At 45.5% G+C, this 15,751-nt stretch overlaps 1 protein-coding gene across 6 annotated transcripts in view; it reads right to left on the bottom strand.

Moving 5' to 3' along the window:
* LOXL2 (lysyl oxidase like 2) overlaps positions 1–15,751 on the bottom strand; it is an 84,554-nt gene that overhangs the window by 56,026 nt on the left and 12,777 nt on the right. Inside the window, exons 2-3 of one of the 6 annotated variants that reach the window (XM_074558998.1) lie at positions 12,276–12,681; positions 4,946–5,121 (exon numbers count right to left, since the gene is read on the bottom strand). In XM_074558998.1, the coding sequence (XP_074415099.1) occupies positions 4,946–5,121; positions 12,276–12,627 (528 nt within the window). In that variant the 5' untranslated portion in view covers positions 12,628–12,681. Of the gene's footprint in view, positions 1–4,945; positions 5,122–10,116; positions 10,159–10,256; positions 10,318–11,523; positions 11,587–12,129; positions 12,193–12,275; positions 12,682–15,751 lie in introns of those variants that run through there. The other 5 variants (XM_074558999.1, XM_074559001.1, XM_074559003.1 and 2 more) reach the window with 5 other exon arrangements.

Below are 15,751 nucleotides of genomic sequence, written 5' to 3'. Positions count from 1 at the left end.
GAAGTTCCCTCAAGGTGAAGAAACTTTTCCCAATATCCAACTGAACTCCCCTGGCCCAGCTCCAGCTGTTCCTTGGGTGACAGGCACCACAATCCGCCCTCACTCCTGTCAGTCCACGGGCTGGGCACAGTCACATCCATTTGGGAATCACAGCCGGGCTGGGAATGCAGGATCCAGCACCCAGGCTCGGTTTAGCACCTCCAGCCAGGCCTGTTTTAGCCAAGCCTGGCTTGAGCAGCAGCTGAAGGACAAACAGACAGATCTGTTCCCCCAGAGACCCCGGTGTGATTGTGCTGGTTCTGCTCTGTCAGCACAAAAGCCAATGGAGAGTCCTGACCACAGCAGAGCTCAGAGGGGATGGGTTGGGATTCCCAGAGCAGCTGTGGCTGCCCCTGCATCCCTGGAAGTTCCCTCAAGGTGAAGAAACTTTTCCCAATATCCAACTGAACTCCCCTGACCCAGCTCCAGCTGTTCCTTGGATCACAGGCACCAAAATCCGCCCTCACTCCTGTCAGTCCACGGGCTGGGCACAGTCACATCCATTTGGGAATCACAGCCAGGCTGGGAATGCAGGATCCAGCACCCAGGCTCAGTTTAGCACCTCCAGCCAGGCCTGTTTTAGCCAAGCCTGGCTTGAGCAGCAGCTGAAGGACAAACGGACAGATCTGTATCCCCGGGAACCCCGGTGTGATTGCGCTGGTTCTGCTCTGTCAGCACAAAACCTCATGGAGTGTCCTGACCACAGCAGAGCTCAGAGGAAATTCCAGCCCCCTCACCCCTCATTCCAAAGGGAAAACATCACCGGGAGAAGCTCTGGGCTGAAGCAGGAACCAGGAGCTCACAAACGATGATGTTTCCCCTGGTGAATGCGAGGAATGACCTGCACAATTCCCAGCACTGGGAAAGGCAAAAACTTCCAAACTCGCCTTCACAGGAGGCTTTGGAGCCCCCAGTTCAGGTTTGTGACCTCCTGGGTCACCCTGCTCCTCATTTTTATCCCCAGCTGTGCCCCACTGGCTGCTGGGGAGATAAAGCAAAGATAAGAGTGGCAAAACTCAGAGGGGGAAGGAGCTGGAACATTTGACAGCCAGTTGTGAGCGCAAGGAGCTGCCAGGATGGCATCCCAAACATCCCAGCTCCTCACCTCCAGCCCTGATCCTGCTCAGGGAAAGCAGCAGGGAAGGAGCCCGGCAGCTCCAGGGGTTTTATTTTATAGGGAGAGAAATAAAACCAGCTGGGTTTTGCAGAATGGAAGCAGTGGTGCTGTGGGAAGGTTGGTGAAACTCAGGGAGAAACAGAATCCTGGAAGGGTTTGGGTGGGAAAGGAGCTCAAAATCATTCAGGGAAAAACAGAATTGTGGAATGATTTGGGTGGGAAAGGAGCTTAAAATCATTTAGGGAGAAGCAGAATCCTGGAATGGTTTGGGTGGAAAAGGAGCTTAAAATAATTCAGGGAGATAAAGAATCCTGGAATGGTTTGGGCAGGAAAGGAGCTCAGAATCATTCAGGGAGAAACAGAATCCTGGAATGATGTGAATGGGAAAGGAGCTCACAGTCATTTAGGGAGAAACAGAACTGTGGAATGATTTGAGTAGGAAAGGAGCTTAAAATTATTTAGGGAGATAAAGAAACCTGGAATGTTTAGGTAGGAAAGGAGCTCAAAAATAATTCAGGGAGAAACAGAGTCCTGGTAGGATTTGGATGGGAAAGGAGCTTGAAATCATTCAGGGAAAAACAGAATTGTGGAATTATTTGGGTGGGAAAGGAGCTCAAAGTCACCCAGTGCCACCCCTGCCATGGGCAGGGACAATTCCCAGGTAGCTCCAGCCTGGTTTTGGGCACTCCCAAGGATCCAGGGGCAGCCACAGCTTCTCTGGAATTCCATTCCAGCCCCTCCCTGACCTCTCAGGGAAGGTTTTCCCCCCTGATTTCTGATTTTAACCTGCTCTCTCTGTCAGTGTGAGGCAGGCAGGGGATGGGCAGGGGCTGCAGCAGCCTCTGCGCAGGAAATGCAGCGCTTCCACCCCACTCAGCACAGCTCCTCAAAAATAAATCCATTTCTCCCTTTTCCATCCCTTCCTCCTGCTGATCTGGAGCCTTCTGCTGCAGGAATCACTTCAGTCTCATGATTCATCTGAAATTTCAGCATCCTCAGAGCAGCAGCCGAGCTCATTCCCAAAGATCTGAGGAGTTCCACTCACCCACCCCTGTCTGTGCTGAGCTCATGGAAAGGCAGAGCCCTGCAGAGCTGCCGTGATTAATGCCTGCAGCAGCTCGGGGTGAGGTGACCTCTGTCTAGACTAAAGCAGATTTTCTTCCAGGTGTTTTGAGGACTCTCTGTGGCTTCAGAGGAGCCAAAGCCACCCCTGGTGTTCCACGCTCCCGCCTCGTTCCCTGGGACACAAGGGAGCCATTGATGGAGCTGGGGATGATCCCTCCCGAGCAGGGGAGGCGAGGTCAGGGCGAGGAAAGGAATTTAATCCCTCAGATCCTGGAGCTGCAGCGCAGCCCTTCCCTTTCCCTTTCCCTTTCCTTTCCTTTCCTTTCCTTTCCTTTCCTTTCCTTTCCTTTCCCTTTCCTTTTCCTTTCCTTTCCTTTCCTTTCCTTTCCTTTCCTTTCCTTTCCTTTCCTTTCCTTTCCTTTCCTTTCCCTTTCCTTTCCCTTTCCTTTCCCTTTCCTTTCCTTTCCTTTCCTTTCCTTTCCTTTCCTTTCCTTTCCTTTCCTTTCCTTTCCCTTTCCTTTCCCTTTCCCTTCCCTTTCCTTTCCTTTCCTTTCCTTTCCTTTCCTTTCCTTTCCTTTCCTTTCCTTTCCTTTCCTTTCCTTTCCTTTCCTTTCCTTTCCTTTCCTTTCCTTTCCTTTCCTTTCCTTTCCTTTCCTCCCATTTCAGCTCACAGACAAACCCAGGGTTCATCCACACTGGGATGTGCAGCACATCTGGGTTTTCCCAGGATGCTCAAAAGCATCCTTACAGGGGGGGTCTTTCCATAACTTTTGGCCAAGAACAGCCAGGGAATTGAGGCAGTGAAAAATCCAAGAAAACAGAGGTGCCTGAAGCACCACAGACTCCCCAAGCTGAGGAGATAAAGGAAAAAAAAAATCCCTTTTTTCCCCTTTGAAGAGCTCATCCCAGCTCCCTTCCAGCCAAGCATTCCTGCATTTCTGTATCCTGCAGAAATCCCACGGGATTTCTGTCATTTCCCCTCTGGTTCTGTCATTTCCCCAAATCTCCCCCTCAGCCTCCCAGGGAGAGCCCAGAACCTTCCCCACAACTTCCCCAATTCCAGCCCTAATCCCACATTCCCACAAATATTCCCGTATTTTTATCATGGCTTCTCCATCATTGCTCATCCAAACAACACAAAAATATCTTTATATCTTCCCATTAAACAGGAATTATTCCACCCCAAATCCAAACCTTCCCACTGCCCCCATTAGCCCAGAGAGCTCCAAACTGGTCCCAGTGGTAAAAGAGGAGAGAAAATTCAGGATTTTTGTCCATTAGAACTAAAAAATTCAGGAAGTTCTGTCAGCACAACACAGATTTTGTCTCTTTAAATTCATTCTTTGAAATATTAACAGAACAAGTTTCAATTTTGAAAAATTGTATGAGGAACTGGAATAATTTATAGTAAAAAATTTCAAATTCCTATTGTTTATCTGAATTTCTGAAATTGGAACCTGAATTTTGTCTCTCCAGCCCAGCCAGGAGCAGCCAAATTTTAACCCCAGAGATAAGATCAATATGGGATAAATTGATCATGTGAATAAATACGGGATAAACATGAGATAAATTCATAATGGGAATTAATATAGGATAAATTGATAATGGGAATAAATAGGTGTGATAAATATGGGATTAACTGATAATGGAAATTAATATGGGATAAATGGATAATGTGGGATAAATATAGGATAAACTGATAATGTAGGAAAAACATGAGATAAATTGATAATGAGACTAAATATAGGATAAATTGATAATGTGAATAAATAGGTGGGATAAATATGGAACAAATTGATAGTGTGGGATAAATATTGGAAAAATTGATAACGGAAATTATTATGGGATAAATGGATAACACGAATAAATAGGTGGGATAAATACAGGATAAATTGATAATGTGGGATAAATAGATAATGGGAATAAATACATGGAAGGAATATGGGAAAAATTGATAATGGGAATAAATAGGTGGGATAAACATGTGACAAATTGATAATGGGAATAAATATGGGACGAATTGATAATGTGGGATAAATAGATAATGGGAATAAATATGTGGGATAAATATGGGATAAATTGGCAATGGGAATTAATATGGGATAGATTGATAATGTGAATAAATGGGTGGGATAAACATGAGGTAAATTGATAATGGGAATAAATATGGGATAAGTTGATAATGTGAAGAAACAGATGGGATAAATAAGGGATAAATTGATAATGTGGGATAAATATCAGATAAACTGATAATGAGGGATAAACATTAGATAAATTGATAATGGGAATAAATATGGGATAAATTGATAATGGGAATTAATATGGGATGAATTAATAATGGGAATAAATTTGTGGGATAAATATGGGATAAACATAATGTGGGATAAGCATGACATAAATAGATAATGGGAATATATATGAGATAACTTGGTAATGTGAATAAATAGGTCGGATAAATAGGGGATAAATTGATAATGTGGTACAAATATGGGATAAGTTGATAATGTGAATAAACGTAGGATAAATTGGTAAGGTGAATAAATATGGGATAAGCTGATAATGGGAATAAATATGGGATAAATTGATAATATGAATAAATATGTGATAAACATGGGGATAAATCGATAATATGAACAAACATGCAGAATAAACATGTGATAAATTAACAATTTCCATCACTTCCAACCTCAGGACAATCTGGATCATAATTCTGACCCCAATTACCTCAATTTGGTTGATCAGGGAGTTGTCGAACTTGAATCCCGGGATCCTCTTCTCGCTGCACACCACGCCCACGTCCTCGGTGTGTTTGCAGTCGCTCACGCCCCAGCCGTTGGAACCACAGGCGGCCAGGCTGCTCTCCTTGCCCGTGCAGTGCACGTTGTCCAGCCAGATCTTCCCTGGAAAAGGGGGAAAACACAGCTGAGATTCCAACAGGAGGAATCTGGGCTGGATTCCCTGAATCTGGAAGCCAGGGAGGCACTTGGCTCTCACAGTGTGAAAATCAAGATGTGAAATCTTGGTGTGAAAATAAAGCGGCACCTCAAGGATTGATGGATTGGGAAAAGCTCAGGCCCATGGGTTTTCCCGTCCTTTATCCATTTGGGAATAAAAATCCACCTCCAGCCTGTGCTGCTCCAGCACAGTGATCAGATCCATCACAGGGATCAGTGATGAAAATTCTCAGTGTGAAAATTCAAGATGTGAAAATCAAGGTGAATGAAGCAGAACCTCAAGCAGTGCATGATTTTCAAGCAGGCAGATTTTCCCTGCAAAAGGAGGAAAACACAACTGAGATTCCAACAGGAGGAATCTGGGCTGGATTCCCTGAACCTGGAAGCCAGGGAGGTGCTGGGTCTCATTCTTGGTGAGAAAATTGAGATGTGAAATCGTGGTGTGAAAATAAAACAGCACCTCAAGGACTGAGGGATTGGGAAAAGCTCAGGCCCATGGGCTTTACCATCCTTTATCCATTTGGGAATAAAAATCCACCTCCAGCCTGTGCTGCCCTGGGGATCAGTGATGAAAATTCTCAGTGGGAAAATTCAAGGTGTGAAAATCAAGGCGAATGAAGCAGCACCTCAAGCAGTGCATGTTGTCTGGCCAGATTTTCCCTGAAAAAGGGGGAAAACACAGCTGAGATTCCAAGGTGAGGAATCTGGGCTGGATTCCCTGAATCTGGAAGCCAGGGAAGTGCTGGGTCTCATTCTTGGTGAGAAAATTGAGATGTGAAATCGTGGTGCGAAAGTAAAATGGCACCTCAAGGATTGATAGATTGGGAAAAGCTCACGCCCATGGGCTTTCCCGTCCTTTATCCATTTGGGACTAAAAATCCACCTCCAGCCTGTGCTATTCCAGGGATCAGTGATGAAAATTCTCAGTGTGAAAATTCAAGGTGTGAAAATCAAGGCGAATGAAGCAGCACCTCAAGCAGTGCATGTTGTCTGGCTAGATTTTTCCTGGAATAGGAAAAATCACAGGTGAGATTCCAACAGGAGGAATCTGGGCTGGATTCCCTGAACCTGGAAGCCAGGGAGGTGCTGGGTCTCATTCTTGGTGAGAAAATCGAGATGTGAAATCGTGGTGTGAAAATAAAGCAGCACCTCAAGGATTGATAGATTGGGAAAAGCTCTGGCCCATGGGTTTTCCCATCCTTTATCCCTTTGGGAATAAAAATCCACCTCCAGCCTGTGCTGCCCTGGGGATCAGTGATGAAAATTCTCAGTGGGAAAATTCAAGGTGTGAAAATCAAGGCGAATGAAGCAGCACCTCAAGCAGTGCACGTTGTCTGGCCAGATTTTTCCTGGAAAAGGAGGAAAACACAGCTGAGATTCCAACAGGAGGAATCTGGGCTGGATTCCCTGAATCTGGAAGCCAGGGAGGTGCTGGGTCTCATTCTTGGTGAGAAAATTGAGATGTGAAATGGTGGTGTGAAAGTAAAATGGCACCTCAAGGATTGATGGATTGGGAAAAGCTCAGGCCCATGGATTTTCCCGTCCTTTATCCATTTGGGAATAAAAATCCACCTCCAGCCTGTGCTGCCCTGGGGATCAGTGATGAAAACTCTCAGTGGGAAAAATCAAGGTGTGAAAATCAAAGTGAATGAAGCGGCACCTCAAGCAGTGCATGTTGTCTGGCCAGATTTTTCCTGGAAAAGGAGGAAAACACAGCTGAGATTCCAAGATGAGGAATCTGCGCTGGATTCCCTGAATCTGGAAGCCAGGGAGGCACTTGGTTCTCACGGTGTGAAAATCAAGATGTGAAATCGTGGTGTGAAAATAAAGCAGCACCTTCAGGATTGATGGATTGGGAAAAGCTCAGGCCCATGGGTTTTCCCATCCTTTATCCATTTGGGAATAAAAATCCACCTCCAGCCTCTACTGCCCTGGGGATCAGTGATGAAAATTCTCAGTGGGAAAAATCAAGATGTGAAAATCAAGGTGAATCAGAACGTCAAGCAGTGCATGTTGTCTGGCCAGATTTTTCCTGGAAAAGGAGGAAAACAGAACTGAGATTCCAAGAGGAGGAATCTGGGCTGGGTTCCCTGAATCTGGAAGCCAGGGAGGCACTTGGTTGTCACGGTGTAAAAATCAAGATGTGAAATCTTGGTGTGAAAATAAAGCGGCACCTCAAGGATTGATGGATTGGGAAAAGCTCAGGCCCATGGATTTTCCCGTCCTTTATCTATTTGGGAATAAAAATCCACCTCCAGCCTGTGCTGTTCCAGGGATCAGTGATGAAAATTCTCAGTGGGAAAATTCAAGGCGTGAAAATCAAAGTGAATAAAGGATCGATGGGTTTGATGCCATGATGAATTTTTGCCTTTTCTTTTATGCACCTTTTATGTATTCTCAGTGCTCTTAGCATGCACACTTGTAATTCCCTCAGTCTGATAACGTCACATAATCCTGATATTCCGTTAAACCAAAAACCCAAACATCCCAAAAGCCTCACAGTTAGAGGTGGACAAACCCTATACCACCTTAAAAAACCAAAGATCCCTCTAAAATACATCCTATAAACTAAGATTAAACCCATCCAAGACAATAAAAATACAATAAAAATAAAATAAATTTTAAAAATTGAAATAAAATAATATCAGGCTATTCATTCTAGTCTCTCATTAAGACATTTTTGTTAAATATCCTAATTTGCAAAGTCTGTAAAATTCCATCCATGATCTATTGTGAGTGTACATTTCAGGGTGCTCCACCCTGGCAAAATGCTGCACCATGAGAATCCTCATTAAATACCAAAACAAAAAAGCATTATCCTTTAACTGAATTAATTAACTTTAAATTTTAACTTTTAAATTATTAATTTAATTAAATTTTAAGACCAAAGGAAAGTTGTCATGTTGGGAAAAGCTCTGACCCAATGGCTTTTCCGATCCATATGGAAATATTAAATTAATAAATTTATTACATATATTATTACATTAATATATTACATTAACACTGTAATTAAATAAATTAATTAAAATAATATTATGTTATATTAAATTAATAATAAAATTATAATTTAATTATGTTATAGATAATATATTAGGTTAATGCATTTAAATTTGTTTAAAATATTAAAATAATAAATTAATACAGAAATCAGGCCCCTCAGAACCAGAATGGGAAGAGCCCCCCAGACCCTGGATTTGGGATTTCCCTGGGAATTCTCCCTCTCATGTAACCCCATGGCCAGCCCGGTTTGTTTTCCAATGTCACGGCCTCTTCCTCACTTGGAAATCTCCTGCTCTGCCTCCGGAGCCAAAATCCACAACTTTGGGAGCACATTCCAGGTTTGCAATTTCCCTCAGGCCCCACTCGCTCTTTTATGGGACATTTATAGGTGTGAGCACTCAGAAACTGCTCAAATCCACCCAAACAGCACCTGCGGCCTCCTGAGTGGAATTTTGTCCCTGTGGGATCCACCAGGCTCCAGGGAGGGCAGGAAAAATCCTCAGCAGGACAAGATTCAATCCCAAATCCCAATAAACCCCGAGCAATCCCATGGGGTGCCCGTTATGACACAGATCTGTTGTTATTCTTGGATTATTTCTGAGTTTTCCCTCATAAATTTGGTGATTTCAGGAATTCCCAGCTGTCACAAACAAACATTCTCATTTCCAAGGGTTTGCCCAGCAGATATTTGGGATTCAGGTGGGATTTTCCACATTTCCACCAGGTGCAAGGTTCAGAGGGTGAGATAGGACATGGAAAACTGAAATCAGGGATTTCTGGGAGCTGGAGAGGCTCCCCCAATTCCCTGGGATCCCAATCCAAGGTCCCTCAGCTGCTCCAGGCCCTTCCCCATCCCCAGGTCCTTCCTTTGGATACTTTCCAATAATTCCACACATTTTTTACCTCACACGGCAGAGCATGAGAAAGGAACGTTGAAAATCACCAATTAAACTGAAATTAGGGATTATGGGGAACTGGAAAGGCCCTGAAATCCCAATCCAAGGTCCTTCAGCTGCCCCAGGCCCTTCCCCATCCCTGGGCCCATCCTTTGGATGTTTCCAACACTTCACTCATTTTTTTACCTTGCAGAGCACAGTACAAAAAACCAACCCTCAAAACCATCAATGAAACTGAAATTAGGGATTATTGGGAGATGGAAAGGCCCTTTCCCTGCTCCAAGATCTCCTCACCTTCTCCTTTCCTGTACTTGGAGCTGGGCAGCCAGGACACGGCCTCCACATAGCCCAGCTCCCAGCACGAGAGAGAAACACCCAAAACCCATAAATTAAACTGAAATTAAGGATTATTGGGAGCTGGAAACATTCCCCACAGCGCTCCAAGATCTCCTCACCTTCTCCCTTCCCGTACTTGGAGCTGGGCAGCCAGGACATGGCCTCCAAGAGAGAAACACCCCAAAACCATCAATAAGACTGAAATTAGGGATTACTGGGAGATGGAAAGGCCCTTTCCCTGCTCCAAGATCTCCTCACCTTCTCCTTTCCTGTACTTGGAGCTGGGCAGCCAGGACACAGCCTCCACATAGCCCAGCTTCCAAGAGAGAAACACCCAAAAACCATCAATGAGACTGAAATCAGGGATTATTGGGAGCTGGAAACATTCCCCACAGCGCTCCAAGATCTCCTCACCTTCTCCCTTCCCGTACTTGGAGCTGGGCAGCCAGGACATGGCCTCCAAGAGAGAAACACCCCAAAACCATCAATAAGACTGAAATTAGGGATTACTGGGAGATGGAAAGGCCCTTTCCCTGCTCCAAGATCTCCTCACCTTCTCCTTTCCTGTACTTGGAGCTGGGCAGCCAGGACACAGCCTCCACATAGCCCAGCTTCCAAGAGAGAAACACCCAAAAACCATCAATGAGACTGAAATCAGGGATTTTTGGAAGCTGGAAACATTCTCCACAGTGCTCCAAGATCTCCTCACCTTCTCCTTTGCCGTACTTGGAGCTGGGCAGCCAGGACACGGCCTCCAAGAGAGAAACACCCCAAAACCATAAATTAAATTGAAATTAAGGATTTTTGGGAGCTGGAAACATTCCCCACAGCGCTCCAAGATCTCCTCACCTTCTCCTTTGCCGTACTTGGAGCTGGGCAGCCAGGACACGGCCTCCACATAGCCCAGCTCCCAGCATGAGAGAGAAACACCCAAAACCCATAAATTAAACTGAAATTAGGGATTATTGGGAACTGGAAACATTCCCCACAGTGCTCCAAGATCTCCTCACCTTCTCCCTTCCCGTACTTGGAGCTGGGCAGCCAGGACACGGCCTCCAAGAGAGAAACACCCCAAAACCATAAATTAAATTGAAATTAAGGATTTTTGGGAGCTGGAAACATTCCCCACAGCGCTCCAAGACCCCCTCACCTTCTCCTTTTCCATACTCGGAGCTGGGCAGCCAGGACACGGCCTCCACATAGCCCAGCTCCCAAGAGAGAAACACCCAAAAACCATCCATTAAACCGAAATCAGGGATTTTTGGGAGCTGGAAGCATTCCCCACAGCGCTCCAAGATCCCCTCACCTTCTCCTTTCCCATACTTGGAGCTGGGCAGCCAGGACACGGCCTCCAAGAGAGAAACACCCCAAAACCATAAATTAAATTGAAATTAAGGATTTTTGGGAGCTGGAAACATTCTCCACAGTGCTCCAAGATCTCCTCACCTTCTCCTTTGCCGTACTTGGAGCTGGGCAGCCAGGACACGGCCTCCACATAGCCCAGCTGCCGGCACGAGACAGAAACACCCAAAACCCATAAATTAAACTGAAATTAAGGATTTTTGGGAGCTGGAAACATTCCCCACAGTGCTCCAAGTTCTCCTCACCTTCTCCTTTCCCATACTCGGAGCTGGGCAGCCAGGACACGGCCTCCACGTAGCCCAGCTCCCAAGAGAGAAACACCCAAAAACCATCAATTGAACTGAAATCAGGGATTATTGGGAGCTGGAAACATTCCTCCCAATGCCCTGGCATCCCAATCCAAGGTCCTTCAGCTGCTCCAGGCCCTTCACCATCCCTGTGTCCATCCTTTGGATGCTTTCCAACACTTTAACACATTTTTTACCTCTCAGAGCAGAGCATGAGAAACCAACACTAAAAACCATCGATGAGACTGATCATTGATGATCAATACCAAAAATCAGGGATTATTGGGAGATGGAAACATTCCCCACAGTGCTCCAAGATCTCCTCACCTTCTCCCTTCCCGTACTTGGAGCTGGGCAGCCAGGACACGGCCTCCAAGAGAGAAACACCCCAAAACCATAAATTAAATTGAAATTAAGGATTTTTGGGAGCTGGAAACATTCCCCACAGTGCTCCAAGATCCTCTCACCTTCTCCTTTCCCGTACTTGGAGCTGGGCAGCCAGGACACGGCCTCCACATAGCCCAGCTCCCAGCACAAGAGAGAAACACCCCAAAACCATCAATAAAACTGAAATTAGGGATTATTGGGAGATGGAAAGGCCCTTTCCCTGCTCCAAGATCTCCTCACCTTCTCCCTTCCCGTACTTGGAGCTGGGCAGCCAGGACACGGCCTCCACGTAGCCCAGCTCCCAGCACAGGAGAGAAACACCCAAAAACCATCCACTAAATCGAAATCAGGGATTTTTGGAAGCTGGAAACATTCCCCACAGTGCTCCAAGACCCCCTCACCTTCTCCTTTCCCGTACTTGGAGCTGGGCAGCCAGGACACGGCCTCCAAGAGAGAAACACCCCAAAACCATTAATAAGACTGAAATTAGGGATTATTGGGAGATGGAAAGGCCCTTTCCCTGCTCCAAGATCTCCTCACCTTCTCCTTTCTCGTACTTGGAGCTGGGCAGCCAAGACACAGCCTCCACGTAGCCCAGCTCCCAGCACAAGAGAGAAACACCCAAACCCCATAAATTAAACTGAAATTAAGGAAACATTCCCTACAGTGCTCCAAGATCTCCTCACCTTCTCCTTTTCCATACTTGGAGCTGGGCAGCCAGGACACGGCCTCCACGTAGCCCAGCTCCCAGCACAAGAGAGAAACACCCAAACCCCATAAATTAAACTGAAATTAAGGAAACATTCCCTACAGTGCTCCAAGATCCTCTCACCTTCTCCTTTGCCGTACTTGGAGCTGGGCAGCCAGGACACGGCCTCCACGTAGCCCAGCTCGCGGCACACCACGTTGGCGGCGTGGATGGAGAAGTCGTCATCGCACACGGTGCCCCACTCTCCGCTGTAGAACACCTCCACCCTGCCCTCGTTGTGCTTCCTCTTCTGCCCCGCCAGCCTCAGCTGGATTTTGGGCACGTTTGGGGCTCTCTGGGGCGGCTGGAACACCTGGGCGGGGGGCTCGGGGTAGCCGGGCAGGTACGGCCAGGCCTCGTACTGGGCACAGCTCAGCCCCGCCAGCAGCAGCAGCAGCACGCAGGGGTTGGAGGGAAAAACTCGGGATCTTCCCATTTCCAGTGCTCACAGTCCTCAGAGGCAGAGCCAGGCGGTGCAGGCAGGGCTGTGCTGGAGGAAAATCAGATTTTAATTAAAGTTTGTAATGATACAAAATTGATATGATATATAAAATTATATTATTTATATTAATTCATATTTATTTATTTATTTATATATATATGTTATTACTTATTTTATTGCTTATTATTCCTTATTTTATTTTTATTTCTTCATTATTATGAAAATCAGGTTTTAATTAAAGTTTGTAATGATACAAAATCGATATGGTTTATATAATTATATAATTTATATTATTTCATCATTATTTACTTCTATATATTATTATTTTATTGCTTATTATTTATAATTTTTATTTATCAATTATTATATTTTATTATTATTTTATTATCTTATTATATACTATATACTATATATTATATATAATATACAGTATACAGTATATAGTATGTATACTATATTATATAGTATATATAGTATATACTATATATACTATATACTATATATTATTGTTTATAATATACAATTATATAATAATATATATTATGATATATTATTCTATTAGATTCTATTATTATTTTATTAAATTATTATTTAAATGGTTTCTATTATTTCTATTATTAATAATTATTTCTATTAATAATTATTATTTCCATTATTATCTTGGCAATTGGGATTACCTCCAATGCCACCTGTAAAAAAAAACCAAAGTCAGCTCAATTATTTATTGTGGAGTGGGACAAACAAACTGAAACCTCTCCCATTTATAAGTTTAGATCAATTTGCCACATCATTTCACCCCAAAAATCCATTTTCCCCAGGTAAAATTCTCTGTGTTGGGAGGTGTAGCAAATGATTTTCCTGTTTTCCTCCAGAAATCCAGCAGGAAAACTTCACCCAAATCCTGCCAGGACAGAACTGAACCCTTTTTTCTCCCCATGGAGAACCCAGACCCATCAGGAGCAGTGGAAAAGCAGGAGGGTGAGGAAGTCTCGAGGCCAGCAGTGAGGGATTTATCCCAAACTCTGGGTTCCCAACAGGATAAAAGATTTATTTCTGTTCCTGCACGTCTGGTTCCATCTGCAGAAACTCAAAACATCACCAGACACTTGGCAGAAGCCTTGGATGACCTTGGAATAGTGGAAAACATCTCCAGGTTTTGGTTGTAAGTCTGGATGGGGATTTGTTGGCATCCAAGTGCTCCACGAGCGCAATTTAAGGTAGGAGGAGACAAATTCTCGTGACTCATGAGAGGAATTCCATCCAGGAGTGGAATCCTGTGAAATCCTGTCCTTTTCCTGCTCCCCACTGGCGCCCAGGCACGTGGAGGGGTCAGGCCGGACACGTGGGGATGAGGATTCCATCATTCCCAAGTGAAGCAATGCCAGAGCTCAGCGGGAAAAACCTCCCCAGACCTTGGGAGCTCCGCTGGCTCCTGGCAGCCACCGGAGGGGAAGGAGAAAGGGGAAGGATTTGGCTCCAAAGGAGATGTCTAGGAACTAAAATTCTCCAAAATTTCAGCTAAATCTGGTCTGTCCCTAAAAACAAAAATATTCCCAGAAAAATCACATCCTCACATAAAGCTACAAAATCCGTGAACAGCCTTTAAAGCTGAGGAGGACATGGATGAGAATTCCAGGACATTTCCAGGGCTGTGCCTCAGTTTCCCTGTGGGTTAAGCAGGGATGGAGATTCCTGCTGGAATGAAAAGGATTTTGCCAAGGAAGGGAGAAATGAAACAGCAGCTCGGGGATTAGAGCCCAGGATTGGAGGGAAACAGGAAAAGCCAGAGGAGGTTTTCCAACAGATCTCATAAATCAGGATGGGGCGGGAAAATGAGGGGGGAAAAAAATCTTGGAAAACAAACATTGGGTTTCCAGGAGCCAATTTTATTGTAGGTCAGGAGGTGAGGCTGAGAGGGAGGAATAAAATCAGGTCCTGCCCCAGCCTGGGCAGGGCTGGAGGGGATGGGAGGAGGGAAATGCAGCTGCTGCTCCCTCTGGCAGCGAGGAGAGGGGATTGTCCAACGGGAATGGAGCTGGCAGGGCAGGATCAGAGAGATCCTGGATCCAGGAGCTCCAGAGGGATCCAGAATCCTGGATCCAGGAGATCCAGAGGGATCCAGGAACTCCAGAGTGATCCAGAATTCCAGATCCAGGAGCTCCAGAGGGATCCAGAATCCTGGATCCAGAAGCTCCAGAGGGATCCAGGATCCCAGATCTAGGAGCTCCAGCAGGATCCATGAGATCCAGAGGGATCCAGGATCCCAAATCCAGGAGCTCCAGAGGGATCCAGGATCCCAAATCTAGGAGATCCAGAGTGATCCAGGATCCCAGATCCAGGAGTTCCAGAGGGATCCAGAATCCTGGATCCAGGATCTCCAGAGGGATCCAGGATCTGCAGAGGGATTCACTATTCTGGATCCAGGAGATCCAGATCCAGGAGTTCCAGGAGCCCCAGCGATCCAGAATCCCCGATCCAGGATCCAGTAGCTGGACTGGTCCCAGCCATCAGCCCTGATCCCCAGCCCAGCAGCACCAGGCTCTGAACAAGCTCTGGAGATGTTTGAGTGGGTATGAGGTGGTTTCAGCCCAGGGGACAAACAGGGGCAGGGAGATGTTCGTGGTTGGAGAGAAAATTCCAGAAATCCCCATGGATCCAGGGGACAAATAGGGGCTGGGAGATGCTCCTGGATGGAGAGAAAATTCCAGGGATCCTCATGGATGTCAGCAGGGAAGGACAGGTGGGAATTGTCAGTCCAAACTCCAGAGGGGAGCAGTTTCACCTCAGCAGAGCCTCGAGCGCTGCAGGAAAATCTGGGCAGCTTCAGGTTCCATTTTTAAACATGTGGTTTGATCTGCTCCACCCCCAAACATCTGTATTGATTTGTTCCATCCCTAAACATCTGTCTTGGTTTGTTCCATCCCTAAACATCTGTCTTGGTTTGTTCCATCCCTAAACATCTGTCTGGATCTGCTCAATCCTTAGATATCTGTATTAATCTCTTCCATCCCCAAACATCTGTCTCGATTTGTTCCATCCCTCAACAACTGTCTTGATCTGCTCCACCCCTAAACAACATTGGTATTGATCTGTGCCATCCCCAAACATCTGTCTGGAT

This window comes from Zonotrichia albicollis, chromosome 26 (genome assembly GCF_047830755.1).
Source record: "Zonotrichia albicollis isolate bZonAlb1 chromosome 26, bZonAlb1.hap1, whole genome shotgun sequence".
NCBI classification, from domain to species: domain Eukaryota; kingdom Metazoa; phylum Chordata; class Aves; order Passeriformes; family Passerellidae; genus Zonotrichia; species Zonotrichia albicollis.
This window is presented reverse-complemented; position numbering and strand designations above follow the sequence as displayed.